Below are 20,994 nucleotides of genomic sequence, written 5' to 3'. Positions count from 1 at the left end.
TGTCCACAGGCAGTGAAGGGAGGAGCCCCAGGCTCTGCAAGTCAGCCCTGCTCTGGGGTCCCACCCCTTACTCTCCACATCACCTCCCACCTCCATCCGGCCCTCTCTAGAAGGCCTAGCATCTTCCTGGACCTGCAGCGAAGGCCACTTCTGGCTCTCCAGGGAGGTCCTGCCCTGAGCACAGCTCACTTGCTCCGAGTCTATCTCGAGGGCAGGTGTCACACACTGGGTCCCCTCATCTCTGGGTGGCCGAGGCCTCCTGCAGACTCTGTCCCCATGGGGTGTTGGTCAGCTCTGCTGATCAATCAAAGGAATCAAAGTTTATCTGAGGAAAGGGGAAGGCAGGACTTGCGGCCGGACACCAGGATTCAGGAATTGAGATGGATGGTGAGGCTTGGAGGCCAGGCAGTTCTTGCCTGATTCCGGCTGCCTCGGGGGACCCAGGCAAAGCTAAACAACCAGGCTGAAGGATCCAGGGGCTTGTCACAGGCAGGTGTCTCCCAGTTCCTAAGACCTCCAGGCAGCCTCTGTGGAGTACTCAGGGGAGGCCACCTGCAGCCCCGCACAATTGTGGCTTCCACATCTTGATCTCTGAACACCTGCCTCAACTTCTACTCCACAGTTCTTAACCTTTGTGCCAGGGACCCCTTTGGAGTCTTGTGCAGCCTATGGGGCCCTTTCCAGGAATGTTGCATAAAATGAATGCATAAAATAAAATACACAGGATTATGAAGGAAACCGCTCCCAGCGAAATATTATCACTAAAATATTAAATAAATAAGTTTGTGATGGAGTAACATGCATGCTTCTTCATTAACGAATCAACAAGATCTGGCGGCAAGTGTATGCAGGGCCTGTAATTTTGAAGTAGCGAAGAGCAAAACCAATATTGTGCCATTGTGCAACATTCCTACCGCCATAGAAAAGTAGCGGTGATTTCCACTGGGGACAGAGTCACAGGCAATACTACTGTTGGGGTTTTATCCACGCTCATAATAAAGGAAAATGCTAAATTTCGGCGAGAGGTTCGTGCAAACAATATCGCTTTTTTCTCACCCAAGTTCATGGATGCCCTGAAGTCTACCTGCAAACCCCAGGCTAAGAACCCTGCCTCTTCTGCCTGGCTTCCAGAGTTCGCGGCACTGCTCATCACAGCCCTTGCCAGAGGGGCTCTTCTCATGTGCCTCTCTGCCCCTGGGCACCAGGTACTGGACCTCTCATCACCAGCCCTTTATAGGCGCTCAGGCAGGTCTGGTTGGAGACTGAATTTGGAAAAGTTGGAAGAGTCTGCTCCTGGCCCAGGCTGCAAAGCCACTGCACCGTGCAGAGCAGACAGAACTGGAGCTGAAGGGATGGGAGTGAATGGTGGGTGGGGGGACAGGGCTCCCCTATGAGTCCAAGTATGTGTATGGAAGTCATTAGCATAAAGATGTAGGTCTGGTGCCTAAGGCTTTGTGTTAGGCAGTGTTTTTAAAAATCCCAGTGCTGGGGTGCCTGGGCAGCTCAGTTGGTTAAACATCTGCCTTTGGCTTAGGTCATGATCTCTGGGGTCCTGGGACCGAGCCCCATGTCGGGCTCCCTGCTCCGCAGGGAGTCTTCTTCTCTCTCTCCCTTTGCCCCTCCCGCTGCTCATTCTCTCTCTCTCTCTCTCCCAAATAAATAAATAAAATCTCTAAAATAAATAAATACAAAATAAAAATCCTGGTGCCTAGGCCATATACCCCAGGCCAGCTGAATCAGAGTCTCTGGGGGTGGCCTCCAGGTGATATAATTTTTAAGCTCCCTGATGATTCTAGGGTGCCTTGGGGGCTGGATGTGAGGGCATGGGACAGAGTGGTGGGCCGGAAGAAAGAGAAAAGAGGCCCCAGAGGCTCGCAGAGGTCCACTGTGAGCTGCCTGGGAGCTCTGTCCAGAGCCTCAGCTGGCCCAAGTGGGAAGGGAGGATGGGAGAAAAGACTGGGGTCCCCGAAGAGCCCCGAAAGCAGAGGGTGCCAACCATCACCAGTCCCTGACTTTGGTTGCCTGAAACTGCCAGCAATTCCTGGACTTAGCTGGTCTTCTGAGAAGAGAGAATGAGCACCTGCTGTCCCAACCCACTGCCCTGCCAATAACCAACCCCCATATTCCCTGCAGGTGGAAAAGCTGGGGCCTCTGGACACAGTGGGGCTGGCTGTTCTCGGGCAGGGAGCTCACACTCGCACCAGGAACTCACTTCCCCTCTCTGGGAAAAGGGATGTGGTCCTCACACCTGCCTTGCCTCTTGCTATCCTTCTGCTCTCTGACCTAGAGGGCTTTGGGCAGGCCCGTTCTGCCAGAGTGGGCCGTGAGCCTGACAAGACCTGCCTTAGCCATCTCAATCCCTCTGCAACCAGGTAAAAGGATTAGGGGCTCACATTGCTGAAGTCGGCTGTGTTCCAGGTGGGTGATTCATTTCTCTTGTCAAATTAAAGCATTGCATCCAATGAAGCATCACTATCTCCATTCTATAGATAAGGAAGGAGACTCAGAGGGCAAGATGGAGCCAGCCGAGGTCACACAGCTCCACAGGGTGGCACAGTCCTGGCTGACCCCGGTGTCCTTGTGGGGTGGTATGGGCATTTGTGCTGCTCAAACATCACAGCCCGGGGTGAAGCCAGGACTCACCCTTTCCTGCTTCGGCAGCCCCGGTAAGCTTGGGGCTCTGACTATGGGTGAGGCAGCCTAGGGCACTCTACACACTTTCTTATGAATAACGCAGGTTTTAACACCCCCATTCAATGGAGGAGAAAATGGAGTCTCAGAGATCATAGATCTTTGTCACTTCCAGATCCTGAAAGCAGATAGGGGTGAAGCTGGAAGGCCAGCGGAGGTCGCCTGACCTGCCGGGCAGGCATGAGAGGGAATTTCTAATATTTATAATAATGTTTACAGCTTTGGGAATCCCCCTGCAAAGGTAACAGGTCCACAGTCACAACAAAAGACAAAGCCAATTCAAGTTCAGGGATTGCATTCAGAAATCTTCCAGGTCCACTCATGCAATGCTCAGAAATCTGAGGGCTTATGGGGTACTTTACTCACTGAGAAGGAACCCAGACATGCGTCACATGCTAGAATTGTTCTTCACGGAGCACATCTCTGAGGTCCGTGTAGATTTCCATCCTGCCCCATCTTATCCGCTATGAGCAGTCAGAAATTGCTCTGGGCTGTTAGAAATCAAAGCAGATGCTTTCCTCCCTTCCTGTTCCCCTCAGACAAATGCTCCAGTTTGTAGGGGTGAGCTCAGGATCTTGGTTAAGATCAGTGAAAACACCATGAGGAAGAAAATTGTTTCTTCTGCTATTCCAGCATGTTACCAAAACGTCAAAAAAAGTATATAGTCCCAAGGTGGTTCAAGCCGCTGTCTGTGTGTGCCAGGTAGGGTGTTCTGTGTGCCCCTAGGAAATGTCAAAGGCTCTAGGGAATCAATCTCGTGGTTGAAATCTGGTAGCAAGTTCTTGCTTTCCACGGCCTGCTGGGCGTGCCCAAGGTTCGTGCCTCTCTAGGGTGTGTAATCAGTTTTCAAGTTAAAACTTTATTCTTGGGGCGCCGGGGTGGCTCAGTCGGTTGAGCATCCAACTCTTGATTTTGGCTCAGGTCATGATCTCGGGGTCATGGGATCGAGCTCTGTGTCAGGCTCTGAGCTTGGAACAGAGTCTGCTTGGGATTCTCTCTCTCTCTCCCTCTGCCTCTCCCACTGCTTGTGCGTGCTCTTTCTCTCTAAATAAATACATAAACAAATCAAATCTTTTTAAAAAGTTTGTTCTTTTGGTCTTACTCATATTTTTCTTGACTTTCTGTTTCCCTATTCCTCTCTTGCACTTGTTAACCGGCCCTGACTCCCCTCGACAGAAGCTTCCAGCTAAGGGGAGGAAGAAGCTAGGTTCTGGGGTTGATGGGGTGTGTGTGTGTGTGTGTGTGTGTGTGTGTGTGTGTGTGTGTGTGTGTGACTGTGTCGTTCCCCTTCTGATAACACAGCTAGGGTGCCCATGGCAGCCACTATAACTGATGCTAACCCAGGGCAGAGCACACGGTAGTTGTTTAATAAATGCACGGTCCTTGGATGGGTATGAAGTCGGAGCCCCCAGACTGGACTCACTGAAACGACACACATGGACCAGGCAGGATGGGCAAAGGAAACACCTCTGGAGGCCCTGGGTCAGGACCCCAGGCCAGGAATGTGGGCATCGGAAGGTAGCAAACCCAGGCGCCACCATAGGTATTCCTGTGGGGACAGGAAAGGGCCCCAAGTGCTGTGGAAACTCTGTCCCATGGCTGTGCCCCGGCTGGTCCCCCTTTTGGTTATCATAGGGCGCGCAGGAGGCAGCTCAGTGGGAGCACCCCCGAATGGGGAGTAAGGGTGGGAGGAGCCACAGAGAGGTGGGCCACAGGGACCAGAAGGACCCTTGGATGCCTCTGGGGATATTAGCAGGACCACGGGGCTACTCGGCTGGCTCCCGAGGGGCAGGCCTACCCTGGGTGGGGGGAACGTGGATGGTACTCAGAGCAGGTCGAAGGGCAGAGCTGTATCTGCTGCTCTCTGGCAGAAGACAGCAGAAGGGCAAGATTTTCTGAATTTCTGAGTTTATGCCCCCACCCCACCCCAGGCCATGGGACAGAGGGCCCTATCCTGACAGGGTTTGCCTGGAACCCAGCAGGTTGCAGGTGAGGGGGGCCCAGGTGAGTGGCTGGCTGGGTGCCTACAGGAATACGCTCATTCAGACATTTAATATTCCCTTGGCAACAGCTTCTGGGAGTTTCCCAGGAGTCTCCGGGTAACCAGATAGCCCTTACCAGCCCCAGGACGAGGAAAGTGATCCTTAGCAGTGAAGAGGATGGGAATGGCATGGGAGAGGCATTACAGTGCTGCCCGCTAGGCCAGGTCACAGAGACCGGCTTCCCCGGCCCCTGGTGCTGTGGCCAGAAAGACAGAAACGCAGGGGCCACGGACCTGTCCTCCTGGATTTTCTATCAGCTTTTTTTTAGATTTTAAAAGTTTATTTCTCAGAGAGAGCAAGCACAGGCAGGGAAAGCAGCAGGCCGAGGGAGAAGCAGGCTCCCTGCTGAGCAAGGAGCCTGACACGGGGCTCGATCCCAGGACCCTGGGATCATGACCTGAGCTGAAGGCAGACTCCCAACCGACTGAGTCACCCAGGTGCCCCTCTATCAGCTTTTCTTATAAGAGCTTTCAGGACTTCTCTACAATGGACAGGAATTCTGGGGCTCAGAAGTAAGTGAAGTTGGCTTCAGGGCCCTGTGGACAGTATCTGTGACATTGGTTGATTCTAGTCCCCCAACAAGTGTGGGTTGTGTTGGCTTGTGCCTAACTGCTGCCTGATCTAACATAAAACACCATACCCCTGCCTCCCTGGCCCCTCGGCTGTGCAGACACCCAGGCCCTCTATGCCGCCCTAGGGCAGCTCTTAGGCCTCCCACTTCCTCTGTCCCTAGAACTCCCCTGAGGGTGAGGGGCCTGGAAAGCTCTCCCCACCTGCAGCCAGGCCAGTGAGGGGTGAGAGGCAGGCAGTGCAGAGGTGTAGGCGAGGGCTCCAGGTACCAGAGTGTACACTCAGCCCCTTCAGCTCTCCCGCACGGTGGGTGTGTATGTGGAGGGGGAGTGAGTGGGATTGCCCATAGACTCCTAGGCCATGCTGAAGAGAAGGGTGGCCCCGGGCTGGTCCAGGGGAACCCAGAGGCTGGCCAGGCAGACAGCTGCCACCACTACCCACCCAAGGCTCAGGCCACCCTCCACAAGCAGCTTCTGGGGAGGGGTCACAAAAAAATCAAGGATCTAGAGCACCTACAGGTGAACTGGGAGGGCTGACCTGCTGGCCGGGGGGTTGAGGGGGGCCCACACCGTCTACTGGCTACGGAGGCAGGTTGGGGGCGGGGTGGAGGGGTGATAACCTGTGTGCACCATTGCCCTTCCCTACTCTGCTCTTTGTCTATCACCCCCTCCTACCTCTGGCTTCCAGGCAGCTTTGGCCATTGGGAGGGAGGTACAGAAGACAGGAGACCAGAGAGGAGAGAGCGGGAGTTCACGTGTCACATTCAGCTCACCGTGGCATCTCTGCCAGCAGCCATGTCCCCACCAAGGCTCCAGCTCCCTGCTGTGAGCACCCTCTCTCTGCAGCAGCCTGCTGGGCAGCTCTAGCCTCTGGAGTCCCAGGACCCACCTGCTGGGCAGCTCTAGCCTCTGGAGTCCCAGGACCCACCTGCTGGGCAGCTCTAGCCTCTGGAGTCCCAGCACCCACCTGCTGGGCAGCTCTAGCCTCTGGAGTCCCAGGACCCACCTGCTGGGCAGCTCTAGCTGCATGGTCTGGTGCATGCATCTGGAGTGGTCTGCATGGTTGGGTGCATGCATCTGGAGTCCCAGGACCCACCTGCTGGGCAGCTCTAGCCTCTGGAGTCCCAGCACCCACCTTCCTCCTACCACCCTTCCAGCCTCGGACTTGGCAACGTGGCAACTCTTACCAATCCCTGGGCTTCCTCAGTGTCCCCCTCAGAGCAGCTTCTAGCACCTGTTACTTGGACAGCACCTTGAGACACAAGGACCGGGGAGATTTTTATTTTCCTGAAATGACGTGCAGGCACGTGACTCCGGCCACAAAGATGAAACACACAGAAACACACAGACCTATTTGTGATCCAGGGAGGGAGAGGACACAATCAGATGATGATCACTATAAGTGACACTATTAGTGAGTACTCCACAGGATGGACGGGAGGCTGTGAATAGCTGGGTCCTCAGGATGGCTTCGTTGACACCTTGATGAGGTGGTGTTTGAGCTGAGACCTGGAGAAGGGGCGCAGGAAGGTTTCAGGAGCAATGCATGAGCAGAAGCTGGGTGACAGAGGGACTGGGTGTGTTCTGCGGACCAAGAGGAAGCCAGCCTGGCTGGAGCACAGTGAGGACTCCCTGGTGAGTGAGCCCAGAAGCTCAGGCACCAAGCTGGCCCCTCCTTGCCCAGCAAGAGGGTCTGCACCTGAACTCAACTCCCCGTGTGATCAACTCTCCTTCCCCCATGGCCTGAATCCAGCTCCCAGGAGGGTCTTCAGGTACCGGCAGCTGGCCTTCTCAGAAACTTCCCTGCTCAGCAGGCAGCCACACCCAGACTGCCTGGCACCTGAGCTTGGCTGCTCCTTTCTGAAAACGGCTGGTCTGGTGCATGCATCAAAAAGGGGCATTAGTGGGGTGATGGCAGCTTGGTCCGCATGTACATACATCGACGCGGTGGGGTAGAACAGGCCCCTTCTTGCTGACCGTTGGTAGTTCAGCTTCCCCAACAAAATCTACTTCTTATTCCCCTGTACTGGGGGACATTGTGTTACTTTCCTTTACCTCCTCGCCAAACTGGGCCTCTACGTCTCAAGAGCAATGGAAGCCGCCAAAGTGTTAAGCATGGGGTTATCTGACTACGTGTTTCCAAATGACTTTAGGGCTGCAGTGTGAAGAATGGGCTGTAAGGAGGGGGCAAGAGAAAGGGGGAGGCATGAAGAGAGGAGCCTTGTGCGGGGATGGCAGTTTGTTATCAGCTCGGGGGCCCTGGGGCCACCGAAGCCCCCAGAGCCAGGGGCTGGCCTTGAACATCCACCTGCCCTCGGCTCCTGGACTGGGAGAAGAAGAGATGCCAGGCCTGCCTCCAAGGGGAGTGGGCACTAGCCAGGATGGGAACCATGCGGGGTTGGAGGCCCCCTTCCCCGTTTGTCCATGTGCTGATTCCTGGGTGGAGCGGGGCCCCTGAGACCGTCGACAGGGAGGCCAGGAAGCACATGGAGAGGTTGGGCTCCGCTCTGAGCCAGGCTTGGAGAGAGACCTGACGGGCAGAGTGGAGAGCAGAAGAGGGGCTCAGAGGTGGGAATGCAGCTGGGCACATGCAAAGTCTGAGGAGAGTGACAGAAGGCCAAGGGCTCCCCCACATCGGACCTGTGACTTATAACTAGGACAGCTGGGGCAGTGGTGCGCCCACAGGGGACAGTGAAACGCTGTGTCCTTGGAGGCTGAGGCTGCCCGTGTAGCTCTCCTGACTCAGCCTGGACTGCAGGCTCCCAGCAGAGCAGAAGTTGGGTGCAGAGGTGTGGAGTGTGACAGTCGTGGTGCGCCCTCCCCCAAAGGGTCGCAGCACAGGAGGAGGTGATGGGACATCTCAGCATCACTTCCAAGGGTGGCTGTATGTCAGCCACGGAGAAGGACAATATAAAGGGATTCAATTCCTTGGGCCTTTAGGAGTGGCTGTGAGGCCTCTGGTGCCCTGGGTGTGGCCCCTTCTCATCTGCCCGCCCAACAAACCCTTCTGAGAGCTCCTGGTGCTGGCTACTTCACCTGCTTCTCTCCTAGTTATCAGGTTGGAGGGTGAGAACAGGACATTGAATGGGACTTTGTGTCCGCTCAGAGCTGCTCCCAGCTCAGGTCAGCAGGGAAAGCCTCATATTCAAAAGCCAGCAGTTGGTAAGTCCACACCGGGCATTACAGGAAGAAACAAAGCCAGGGTCCAGCCTCAGCCAGCACCCAAGGTGAGCCTCTGTGAGCTAAGACCTGAAATGGAAGGTCTCAGGAGGAAGTGTGTCTGAGCCACGGGTTGGCGCCTGTTGGGAGATGCAGTTTCTCTCTCCGAGTGTGGGTGCTCCCACCCCCTGGCCCAAATCTGGGGCTCAAGGAGAACTGTTTGTAGAGACTGGAGACTGTCCTGGAGCAAGAGTTGGTATATGTCTCCCCTCCAGGGCTCCACCAATCTCTGCGCCGTGTCTTAGGACATGCTCCCGAGTAGGACGTTCTGGAAGCCGAGTGGGCCCCCTGCAAAGACCGCTCAGCTGCTGTTCCCTCCAGCTCTGGGGCTTTTCCCTCCTGCTGCCTCTTCCAAGAGTGGATGGAGGTGCAGGCCTGGGGGGCCCCCCCCACCTCTGACATTCACTCATCTCAGCCAGGCCTGAGTTCCTAGCTTTGTATCTGGTGGTTTTCTTTTTTTCAATCTTTATACTTCAGGGCGCCTGGGTGGCTCAGTTGGTTAAGCAGCTGCCTTAGGCTCAGGTCATGGTCCCAGGGTCCTGGGATCGAGTCCCCCATCGGGCTCCTTGCTTGGCGGGGAGTCTGCTTCTCCCTCTCCTCCCCACTCGTGTGCTCTCTCTCACTATCTCTGTCTCAGATAAATAAATAAAATTTTAAAAAGAAATAAAATCTTTATACTTCAATAAAAAAGTTTATTATCAAAAGGCAACAAACAAAAAAAATGCCTTGTGATCTGACCTCACCCTGATTGTGTAATATCACGGCACACCCTCTTAGCTTCTTCATCTCTGCGATGGGTGACCAGCCTTGGCCCTGCGGGGGTGGCTGTGAAGATGGGATGAGCTCGTGCAGGCTGAACTGAGGGCCAGGCGCCCCGGGGAGAGGGTGAAGCTGCCCCCTGGACAGCCGTGGGGGTTACTGAGGGCAGGAAAGGCTGTTCTTGATGAGCTCGGGGGAGAAAGAGGGCTTTGTCAGAGGGGAGGACAAAGCCTTCTGCCCAATGTCTAGGAGCCCAAGCACGACAGTCTCCCCTGAAATACACACACACACATTCACACTGACACACACTCTCATACTTATGCGCGCGCGCGCGCACACACACACACACACACACACACACACACACTTTCACACATGTGCGCCACCGTCATCAGGCCTTCTGTGGACAGACACCCAGGGACCTCTATCTGAGGGAACCCGCAGGACTGAGCAACTGGGCATGTGCACTCCCAGCTCTCCTACTTAAAGGTGGGGACAGACCCCGTGGCTGTGAGTCGCCATAGCTGTGACACTCGTTCCTTTGTGCTTCACTGGACAAAGCAGTCATCAGCTCCAAGAGTAGCTCCAGGCTAGGACCACGCCGGACGCAGGAACAGGCGGCCAGCAGAGCAGGCAGGGGTGCTGAGGACGGAGGAAGGTCGGGAGGCCGGGCACAGCTAATATCCTGAGCTCCCTGTGTCCTGGGCTTCTCAGTGGGCTCGAGAAAGGACTACCCCACCTCAGGATGAACCCTCCTTCGGGGCCCAGAGCCCAGGAGCCCAGCTGTGTGGCCACCCCAGCCTCACCCAGCAGGTGGGACAGCTCCTGGAGCAGCACGTCCAGCGTGGGTCAAGCTCTGCCCAGCAGTCCCACGGTAAGCCTGGGGCTGGCATGTGCACACACAGAGCCTTCCCTACCCCACCCTGGCCTGCATGACAGCGAGATAGAAGAGGTCTGAGCTCCTCTTTGGGACCTTGGGTACGTTACTGGACCTCTCTGGGCCTGTCCTCCACAAAGAGGCCAATAGAGGAGCGTGTAGGCAATGTCCTTCCCCATGGAGAGCATCCAAGGAACAGAAAGGCCAGCCCTAAAGGACAAGGGGCTGCAATGGCCCAGACCTGCCCTTGGCTGCATCCATTCCTTTCTGAGGGTGGTTGGATACCCCACAGAGCCTTCCAGAGAGGAAGGCATACCAGAGGCCTCTGGATTGTCCAGACCAGAGTGAAGTGGTGGGTGCTTTCCCCTGCCTGTCATTCTGGCCAGGGCCCCAGAGTCATACCCCACCGAACCCACTATTAACTGGGGAAAACTGGGGGTACCCTGAAGACCCTGGGATGCTGGCCTACATCCTGGATAGGATGGGAAGGCTCTGTAGCAATAGGAGGCAAGACAGAGACTAAATTGCCCTCCTTCCCAGGAAAGGAGCGGGGGCAGAGGGTTCTTTAAAGTCCCTTGTACTGGCCTCATGGGGCCATAACCTCCCTGAAGTGACTTTGGGGGACCTAAGCTTTCTTTTTTCTTTTTAAGTTTATTTATTTATTTAAGATGTATTTATTTATTAGAGGGGGGAGGGGCAGACAGAGAGGGAAAGAGAATCTCAAGCAGACTCCATGCTGAGCACGAGCCCGACTCGGAGCTCAACCCCACGAACCTGAGATCATGACCTGAACCAAAATCAAGAGTTGGACGTTTAACTGACTCAGCCACCCAGGTGCCCCTAAGTTTATTTTTTTTCATTTAAGTAATCTCTACCACCAATGTGGGGCTCAAACTTGCGACCCCGAGATCGAGAGTCACATATTCTTCTGCCAGCCAGGTGCCCCCTAAGCTTTCTTTTTAAAGAGGAGCTCTTGTCCTCTGTCTCATGCCAGGTACCAAGGTCAGCGCTCCCCATTTATACTGTGAGGGGATACAACCTCTTCTGTGAGGCTGGGGAGGGGCTGGGGTTCCTGAGGAGAGGGGCTCCACCTAGCTCCGCCACCCCAGAGTCTGCGGGGCCTGGAAGACCATTGCTAAGCACCTCAAGTGCTTCGGTCAGGGCCCATACCATGGAGAGGAAGCACCGAGGGGATGGATCTGCCTTCTCCCCAAGGAAAGGTAGACTCACTCCAGCCATGTCCCTCCTTGTCAGACATGTGTCTGTCTGTCCATCCAGCCTCCAACAGGTGATTCTGGAAGCCTCATGCCTCTGTGCCACGGTGCAGGAGCTCAGGCTTGACTTTAGAGATATCCGCGTTTCCACTCTGGTTCAGCTACTGCCTAGCAGTGTGGGCAAGTGGCTGTGCCACTCTGAGCCTCAGTTTCCCTACTGGTCTACCAGGAACCTTAACCCTTCCTTCTCAGGGTTATTCCAGATGATAGGATAACGTGATGCTTGTGTTTCTCTGTCTCTTCACAGGCAGCCGGGGCTCGGGCTGCTGCCTGGGTCCCCTTCCCAACAGTGGATGTTCCGGACCATGCCCACTACATCCTGGGCACAGTGATCCTGCTGGTTGGGCTCACAGGGATGCTGGGCAATCTGATGGTCATCTATACCTTCTGCAGGTGCCTGGTTGGCAGGACTAGGGCATGGGCACCGAGGGCAGCCAGCCATGCAGAGACAGGGCAGGAAGGCTGTCTCCAGCTCTGCAGGGCACTCTTGAGCCTGTGGAGGGATGCCACTGCCAAGCCTTTGGTGGTCTCAGGACAGGTCTCCATCTTCTAGCTTAGGGAAGGGGCCAAAAAATAGTCCAGGGCAGCTTGAGCGGCACGTGCCAATTGGGTCCCGGGCACACCTTCATTGTAGGATGAATTTCTCTACGACTCACATGCCTCTGCCCATTCTGCCCTGCTCTCAGCTCACCTCCACGTCACCTGCCCCAGTGGGCATCCTCCCTCTGCCTCGACAAGCAGCCCTGGCAACAGGGTCCTGAGTCCTCAAGACCCTCAGCAAGCACCCTTGGCAAGCACCCCAGCTTCTTTCCCCACCTGCCTCATTCTTGGGCTGAATGGCTGAGATAGGCAGGTGAAGAAGTGAACCCCTGACCCTACTACCTATTAGCTGAACTGACTTTGGGCAAGTCACTTTTCTCCGTGGGCCCATTTTTCTTTCTTTTTAAAAATTTATTTGAGAGAGAGAGAGAGAATGAGCAGGGTGGAGGGGCAGAGGGAGAGGGAGAAGCAAACCCCCCGCTGAGCAGGGAGCCCGATGCGGGACTCGATCCCAGGACCCTGGGATCATGACCTGAGTTGAAGGCAGACATTTAACCGACTGAGCCACCCAGGTGTCCCTGTGGGTCCATTTTTCTTGTCTGCAAAGTGGAGGTGTGATTTACTTCATGGAGTCAATGTAGGATTACACAAGTTCATGTCTGCGCAGTGCCCATCAGATAAGTGTTTGAATCCTGGCCATGCCACTTACTGAGTCTTGTTATCTGGAGCAAGCCACCTCACGGGTGGGAGCCTCAGTATTCTCATCTGGAAAAGAGGGAGGGCTAGATGTAAATTAAAGATGGATGATTACAGGAGAGGAGTTTGTGAAAGTGCCTGGCCTGTGGGGCACACCTGTCTCTCCCTCTGCCCTGGGCCAAGCCCAAGTGTGAAGACTGCAGAGATACTGGAAGAAGGTGTACAGGAGGGGTGCCTGGGGGAGAAGGAGGTGGAGGGAGCTCTTGGGAAGGCACATCTGAGCCTGAGCATGCAGGAGGAGCCACTGGGGAGAGTTGGGCTGGAGGGGTTCAGAGGAATGAGGGGTGTGTCCGAGGAGAGAATGCGGATCATGCAGAGGAGATCCAGAGGGCGAGAGGAGGAAACAGACGTGTCCTAAAGCCAGCTTCGGCTGGGCTGCATAGCACTCTGGGGGCAGGACTGCTCTCCATATGAGGCAAGAGTTGCTGCCTGGAGGGGGCCTCACTTCTCAGCCCACACTGTCAGGCTCTCGAGCCGCCTGGCTGGTGCTTGCTGGGCAGCAGCGGGATGGGTGGTGGCCCTGGGGCTTGTGCCCGCATGCGTGTGCATGTGTGTGTGTGCGTGTGCATGTGAGCTCAGGGAAGCTCCCCAGCAGAGGCACCTCCTGACAGCTTCCAACCCTTCACAGGACCAGAGGCCTCAGGACACCCTCCAACATGTTCATTATCAACCTCGCAGTCAGCGACTTTTTCATGTCCTTCACCCAGGCCCCCGTCTTCTTTGCCAGCAGCCTGTATAAGCGGTGGCTCTTTGGGGAGGCAGGTAGACATTCGGGGTTCCCTTCTGCTGGAGGGAGGAGGAGGGTTGTGGCAGGGGATGCCCACAGTGGAGGTTGGCCTTGAACAAGGAGGTGATTGGCTCTTCCTGGGCAGAGAGTGGGTGGCCGTGCTTGATCCTGTGAGTGAGCAAGAGGGAAGATTCAGCTTCTCGGCCAGATGTGGCAAGTAGCCAGGGTGGAGAGGGGCTCAGGGCTGCTTTTCTGGAGAGGTGAAGGCAGGAGCTGAGTATGTACCACTTCCAGACCCCCCTCCTCTGGGGTAACTCATGGGCTCCTGCCATGGTCTGAGGTTGGGGAGCTGTGCCCACAGGCTGTGAGTTCTATGCCTTCTGTGGGGCTGTCTTCGGCATCACCTCCATGATTACCCTAACGGCCATCGCTCTGGACCGCTACCTGGTGATCACGCACCCACTGGCCACCATCGGGATGGTGTCCAAGAGGCGGGCAGCGCTTGTCCTGGTGGGCATCTGGCTCTATGCCCTGGCCTGGAGTCTGCCACCCTTCTTTGGCTGGAGTAAGTGGACTGAGGGAATCGGGATAGAGGACGATTAGCTGGGCGGGGCATGTTCAGGGGGCAGGTAGGTAGACTTGGTTTGGCCAGCTGGCAGGAGGGGCCAAGGGAATTCTTGAGTCTCAAGGCAGATGGATGTTCAGGGGGCATGACTAGCAGCAGGGGAAACTGAGGTAGAACCTTCAGCAACCAGAGGATGACCTGGGATCCCACATGGTTCCTGGGTGGCGGGGAAGTGACAGGTGCATCTGATGCTGAGTTTTAGCGTCACACACGCAGGCCTTGGGATGTAGGCTTGAGCAAGTAGGAGAGTTAGCAGCAAGGTACCTATCTTTCTGTGGCAGGACCAAAAATGTGGCCAAAATCTGGAGGAGTAATACCCTCGGGCTATGGTGAGGTCTCTGTTCTAACCTGGTAAAAATGGGCAGCAGTGGGCTTTGCCTGCTAGAACTAGTTGGGAAAGCTCCCCTCCACATGCCCTGGCTTCCTCACTGCACTGGGCAGGGCTGGAGTGGGGACCAGTGTTCAGGGAGCCCGGACCCCACAGCTAAAGCCCCTGCTGGATGAGGAGCCTGAAGCATGCTGGCCCGAAGGCTGAGCACCTACTCCTGGCTCCCAGGTGCCTACGTACCCGAGGGGCTGCTGACTTCCTGCTCCTGGGACTATGTGAGCTTCACACCTTCGGTCCGGGCCTACACCATGCTGCTCTTCTGCTTCGTGTTCTTCCTCCCCCTGCTGGTCATCATCTACTGCTACATCTTCATCTTCAGGGCCATCCGGGAGACAGGCCAGTAAGAGCCGGGCATGGAGGAGGGGCTTGATGGGAGGGTGGCCACACGCCTTTGCCAGGGCTGCCCCTACCCAGCCCCCAGCCTCACACTGCACCCTCCCCCTCCCAGGACATTCCCTCCCAGGTCCAGATGGGCAAAGACAAGCTGAGCCCATGTGCTTAGGGGGTGAGATGCCCAGAGACCTGCCCAACCTGGGTGCCTAGAGAAGTCTCAGGAGACAGGGGCTCCTGAGGAGGGGGCCTTTAGGCTTGATCAGGAGGTCCGCAGGGTGAGAAGACACCACAGGCAGAACCACAGGGAGACAGCTTAGGCTGGATGTAATGGAGAACTTTCTGGGAGTCAGGGCTTCCTGCACAGGAGAGAATGGCCAGGTCCAGGGAGCCTCCCCCAGAGCAGCCATGACCGTGGCCCTCACTGCTGCCAGAGCGGGGTCAGACTCGGACTTTGCACCCGTGCTAGGGCTCTCCAGACTTTCAGGGCCTGCGAGGGCGGTGTTAGGTCCCCCCGACAACGGCAGCGGCTACAGAGAGAGTGGAAAATGGCCAAGATTGAGCTGCTGGTCATCCTTCTGTTCGTGCTCTCCTGGGCGCCCTACTCCACTGTGGCCCTGACGGCCTTTGCTGGGTGAGCAGTGCCCAAGGGCTGGAACAGGGGCTGGAGGGGCTGGGAGGAGGGTGGGGGGGACCCTGTGGCGGCCTCTCCCTCCCCAGCCCAAGCCCGAGCCAGCCATCCTCACACTCAAAGCCCAGCCTCACAGCCAGTCATTCATTTTCCCTGTGGTGGCAGCGAGGTTCACCTGCGGGAGATGGCGCTGCCACTTCCTGGAGGCACTGGGACCCATGCGGGGGGAGCTCTGGGCCATGCTGGATTTAGCCTGAGGGCCTGCAGGGGCTCCCAGGTCCTGCCAGATCCCACGGGAACACAAGACTCTCCCTGAGGTTCCGGCTCCCTCTTCACCTGGGCTGTGGGCACGTGGCCTGGGGTGCCTCTCACCTCCTGCCTGCCAGCCCTTCGTGGCTCGAGTCTGGGCACTTGATGTCTGCAGCAGAAGGGACATAGACCAGACTTCAGAAGCACTTTGAGACTGTGAGAGTTACTCATCCTGGGGGGTGTCTGGGTCCGAGCCCTCCTTGTGCCAGAAGGGCCTGGTGCCCGCTAAGGCTGTCTTGTGAGTCACTCTAAGAGAGCCAGGGGAGAAGCGGGTCTCAGGGCTGTGTGCAGCGGGGGAGGAACTGGCCAGAGGCCCAGAGGCCCTGGGGGTGGGGAGGGTTTCCTGCCAACAGCACAGGCTCCAAGCTATCGTGGGACCTGGCTGAACCCCTCAATCTGGCTCTTCTTCCCCTCAGCAACCATCCCTCAGCGGCCCCCCAGGTTTCCGCTCACCTCAGGTCAGAATTCTCCCGGCATTGCAGTCCCTCTTGGCCGTGCTGGTTTGGGCTGCAGGGCTTGGCCCAGAGGAAAAAGCTTCCTGAGAGGGCAGGTGGGCTGTGGAGTCTCTGGGAGGGCCGGCTGGCGGGGGGACCACAGCTTCTCCGTTCTAGGTACGCGCATGTCCTGACACCCTACATGAACACCGTGCCTGCTGTCATCGCCAAGGCCTCTGCCATCCACAACCCCATCATTTACGCCATCACCCACCCCAAGTACAGGTGCGGCCCTCCTCCAGGACCCAGCCCCATGTCCCCGGGCCATGGAGGGTCAGAAGCCGTGAATGGGGACAGAAGCTGGCCATCTTTCCTATCTCTCGTATATATGCATTGGGTGGGGGCCTCCCACAGCTGGGAGCAGCCAGTGACACTGGGTGGGGTCTGGAGCTGGTGTGACCCCCTCTGCTGACCCAGTTTCCCAGGGGTATCAGCTTGGAGGGATGTCAGAGCTCCCTGGGCAGTGTCCAATCCTGCCTACGGGATTTTTGGAGCCAAGGCCAAAAGGCAGCTGGGATGGCCGATCAGCAGTGATACCCTCTACAAAGAGAAGAAGCCCACGGACAGCAATGTCCTGGAGACCACAGTAGGGAGAGGTTCGAGGGCCCTGGTGGAGGCCCGGGGGTGCTTCTGGCCCAGAGCGCTCTCTGCTGATGGATTCCCAGCACAGCTGGCCTCTCCCTCGAGGGCCCCCTCAGTGCTTCCTTTTGCCTGGTGGTGTCAGTAACTCACCGCCCTGCTGAGGCCAGCTGCAGGCTCAGAGGCTGTTCGGGAGTGTCCCCGTCCTCACTGGAAGAGACGTGGCTTGGGCCAGCCCCTTGAGAGCTGAGACCAAGCCCCTCACCGAACCTGCTACCCTCCGTGCCCATGGTCCCAGTGTCTGTCTGTCCATCCCCAAGGCTATGGGCCTGTCAGTCTCTTTCACTCCAGCATCTGTCTGTCCTTCCTCATCACCTCCTACGACTGCCAGTGTCTTTTTGTCCATTCCCATCACCCCATCATCTGTCTGTCCTCATAACCCCAGTGTCTGAACCACCCATTTCCCCATTCTGTCCACTCCCATTAGCTTCGTATCAGTCTGTCCATCCTCCCCCATCTCCCGGTGTCTGCCTGTCCATCCCCCTAACCAGCTGTGCGGTTCCTGCAGAATGGCCATTGCCCAGCACCTGCCCTGCCTGGGGGTGCTGCTGGGCGTGTCAGGCCAGCGCACTGGCCCCTACACCAGCTACCGCTCCACCCACCGCTCCACACTGAGCAGCCAGGCCTCGGACCTCAGCTGGATCTCTGGACAGAGGCGCCAGGCGTCCCTGGGCTCGGAGAGCGAGGTGGTAAGGATTCGATGGCCTCCCGAGGCTAGCGCCTCACCCTCCTTTCCTCAACCAGGCCAGCCTCAGGCCTCTGAGACCCAGGGACCCTCAGGATCCCGGGATGCTGGCAGGAAGAGCCCTTCACGACTGCCCCATGGCCTTCCCTTGCCCCATTCCCTCTGACAGGCAGGGGCCCTGGGGCCAGAGAGGCAATGGGTCGGCCCAAGGTCACCCAGTAGCGGGGCTGGGACTGATGCGTCTTCCAATGCCAGGCCATCTCTCTTCCATGATGGCAGTATTCCAGGAGCTTAGAGCCGTGAAAAGACAGGCATTTCTGGCCCTAGATGTGCCTCCCAAGAGATAGGCAGGAGCTAGCTCGTGGCCCTTTGTTCCTAGCCTTAAGCCCCCTCTTCCTGGGAGCCTTGAGGAGCCCACAGGTTACAGTGGAAGGAGTACTGGCCCTGGAGTCAGGGGACCTGGGTTCAAGGCTCAGTTCTACCACATCCTCACTGTGTGAGCTTGGGCAGGTCACTCACCCCTTTTGAGCCTGTGTGTTCTTCTCTAAAAGGGCAAACAGTTGTCTCTACATCCAAGACTGGCTAGGGTGCACATGAGTGGGTGCTGACCCCACAGTTGGTGTTAGCCCTGGGAGCTACCAGCCTGCCAGTCCCTCTTTGGGACCCGGGGCTGTGATGCCCCCTAATGTCCCCAGGAGAGCTCTCTGTGCTGTGGCCTCCCATCCCCAGCCACACGTGGGCTCCTCCATCATTGTAACTACAGGGCCCACCGTGGGCCTCACCAAGAATCTCCACTGACCTCTTCCCACTCCTTCCACACCTGGGGGCTGAGGGAGGAGATATCAGAGGTCCCTTCCCTGAACCACATGTAGCGAACGACATCAAGGAGTGAATGTCATCTGTCAACAGAGGCCTAGACCCTCATGAAGACAGACCCACCCCACACGCTTAAGAAGGCACACAGTGCACGTGCGCACGCGCGCACGCCCGCACGCACACACACACACACACACACACACACACACTAGCACAGGCACACAGTTTGCAGGGATTTGGTGACCAGCGAGCCTACAGTGCCATGGACCTCACTGCAGTGAATACTTGTGTGGAGGATGAAGACAGTCTTGGCTGGGGAAGTGGGCAGGAGCGGGGACTTTGGAAGGTCCCTCTCACCTGACAGTGCCTCTCCCCCCTTCCCCAGGGCTGGACGGACACAGAGGCAGCAGCTGTGTGGGGGACTGCCCAGCAAGTGAGCGGCCGATTCCCCTGCAGTCAGGGCCTGGAGGACATGGAAGCCAAGGCCCCTCTCAGGCCTCAGGGGCAGGAAGCAGAGACTCCTGGGAAGGTGATTGGGAGTGGCACCTGCCAATCCATACAGGGGTGGGGACAAGGGGCCAGTAGCCCAGGGAGTGGCCAGGAAAGGGGAGCTGTTCTTGTGGGCAGGCCCAGCGCCCTCTGGGAGTCACTCCTTCCCCACCCAGATGTCCCCGGCCTGCTTGGGGTGCCTGGGGGGCCTCTGTGACTCCATGATGCTGTGGGCAGGCCTGAGTGAGTGTGGACTGCATCCGAGAGTCTGTGTGATTGTGCGACCTTGACGATGCAGATACGTGGCAAGCGATGGTGGCTCTCCAGTGATGAACGTACAGTAAGTGTGTGCGAGCAGGACAGGACGTGCGTGCAGTGAGCCAGCAGAGTATGGCTTGTGCCTGTGTGTGACCATGTGCCCTGCACATGTTCTCTGTCACTGTGACACCACAGGGCACAGGATTGAGTGTGCCCCAACATGTCTGCTCTAAGCTGCGTGTGACCGAGTGTGGGTGGTGTGTACCTCTCTGTGTGATTGGAGGCTGGACGTACCTTGGGGGGGGGGTGCTGCGAGCCGTGTATGTGCTCCCAGTGAATGCCCTGTGATTAGGATGTCACCCAGAATACTTGTGGCTATTAAAAGAAGGCCAGCTGTCAGCCCAAGTGCCTATGGAACGGAATGTCGATGGCGATTAGAGAAGGCCATATTCTGGAACGCTGGAAATGCCGTGTGCACAGGCCCCGAGGCTACCCGTCCCCCTCCCCCTGCAGCTGACAGCTCCCCACCCAGCCCCTCCGTTCACACCCGCACAACACCCCCAGCTCCTGGGCTCTCTTGGGCTTCCCCGCGAGCCCAAGACCGTGTCCTGCCTTCCTTCCCCCAGGACGTTCCTTGGGTGTCCCAGAGATGGGGAGACCTGGGCTGCTCCCTTCAGCTGTGGAGCCCCTGCCTCTCCCGGGGAGCACCGCTCCCAGAATGCACCAGCCCCAGGGAAGACTCCCACCCCAGCCCTGAGCCTGGGCAGTGTGCACGGCCAAAGAGGCCAGGACAGAGACGGGCAGTGCCCCCCTGGGCTGGGGAGGGGCCGTGATGAAAGGCACTGTGCCCGTCCTGGAGGGAATACTGGGCTGGGCTGTGGCATAGGGCAGAGAGGGACAGCACATCAGCAGTCACCTAACACATGTGATAAGCCCTGCCACTGAGGAATCAGCACACAGGGTGCTGGAAGAAGGAGCAAGTCCCCGAGGGCTCCCCGGGGAAGGTGGGGGTCAGGTTGAGCAGTCCAGGGGAGGGAATGCCCTGTGTGAACGCAGCAGGGAGGTCCTGGGGCGGGGGGCTTGGTGTGTCCTGGACTAGAATGTTGCTCTGTGACCCAGGAGCAGCCAAGGGACTCCGGGAGCTGGTGGGGACAAAAGAGAGGAAGAGAAGGGCAGGAGGTGGTTGGAATTGTGCGGAGGCCTGATCAGGTGTTGATCTGAGCCACGAGCCTGGGGAGCAGAGAGCCCTCGGAGGGAGGACTGAGCAGGGGCCCTGCGGTGGGCTCGGTCAGCCTCGTGGGGTGGTAGGGCCTCTCTGCAGTGGCTGGGGAAGCACAGGTTGAACGGGATGAGGCAGCAGGGAGAAACCTGGAGGAAGCTGGTGTTGTAGGACAGGCGAGAAATGGGGTGTTGAAGGCAGCAGAGGGAGGGGGGTGCTGGGGCCCCAGGAGGAGTGGAGGAAGTGGGGGCAAGGGGAGCTTAGTCCTGCCCGACTGCAGGAGTCTGAGAGCCTAGGAGATATCCCAGGGGGACGTCCTGTTGGTGGCCTTGGACATGGCCGGCTCCATCCTCCAGGCCATATTGCCTGCGGTCTCGGGGAAGTCCCATCCCCCAGCCAGGACCCCACCTGGCCCCTCCAGGCAACCTCCCTTCACTGCTCGGTGACCCTGTATGTGGAGGGTCACTGGGGGACTGCTCCCAGGGGGACACTCCTTGGGCTAAGCAGATGTGTGCTGTTTGCTTTCAGACCAAGGGGCTGCTCCCCAGCCTGAACCCCAGGATGTAGGGTGCCCACGGGCTCCCCTTTTCTTCTGGGACACATCCAGCCCCTTCACCTCCCCCTCAAACACACAGCCCAGGATTACCCCCCTGAGCC

The 20,994-nt window shown here is 57.5% G+C and overlaps 1 protein-coding gene across 1 annotated transcript; it reads left to right on the top strand.

Annotated features, from left to right (window-relative positions):
- Positions 1–10,025: 10,025 nt before the first annotated feature.
- On the top strand, positions 10,026–20,904 carry OPN4 (opsin 4). The gene is made up of 10 exons (XM_025881075.1): positions 10,026–10,154; positions 11,679–11,824; positions 13,356–13,489; positions 13,816–14,019; positions 14,636–14,807; positions 15,267–15,431; positions 16,349–16,456; positions 17,379–17,559; positions 18,757–18,900; positions 20,866–20,904. The coding sequence occupies exons 1-10, from the start codon at positions 10,026–10,028 to the stop codon at positions 20,902–20,904; spliced, it is 1,422 nt and encodes a 473-aa protein (XP_025736860.1).
- The last annotated feature ends 90 nt before the right edge of the window (positions 20,905–20,994 follow it).

Source organism: Callorhinus ursinus, unplaced genomic scaffold (genome assembly GCF_003265705.2).
Source record: "Callorhinus ursinus isolate GAN/ISIS: 27379988/994484 unplaced genomic scaffold, GSC_fseal_2.0 scaffold31, whole genome shotgun sequence".
In the NCBI taxonomy this organism is placed as follows: Eukaryota; Metazoa; Chordata; class Mammalia; order Carnivora; family Otariidae; genus Callorhinus; species Callorhinus ursinus.
The sequence above is the reverse complement of the archived record's forward strand: the minus strand, read 5'-3'. Positions and strand labels throughout refer to the sequence as shown.

Coding starts and splice junctions, on each gene's coding strand:
- OPN4 (XM_025881075.1), top strand. CDS start 10,026: ATGAACCCTCCTTCGGGGCCCAGAGCCCAGGAGCCCAGCTGTGTGGCC. Junction 11,825..13,355: donor GTCATCTATACCTTCTGCAG/GTGCCTGGTTGG, acceptor AACCCTTCACAG/GACCAGAGGCCTCAGGACAC. Junction 16,457..17,378: donor ATCACCCACCCCAAGTACAG/GTGCGGCCCTCC, acceptor CGGTTCCTGCAG/AATGGCCATTGCCCAGCACC.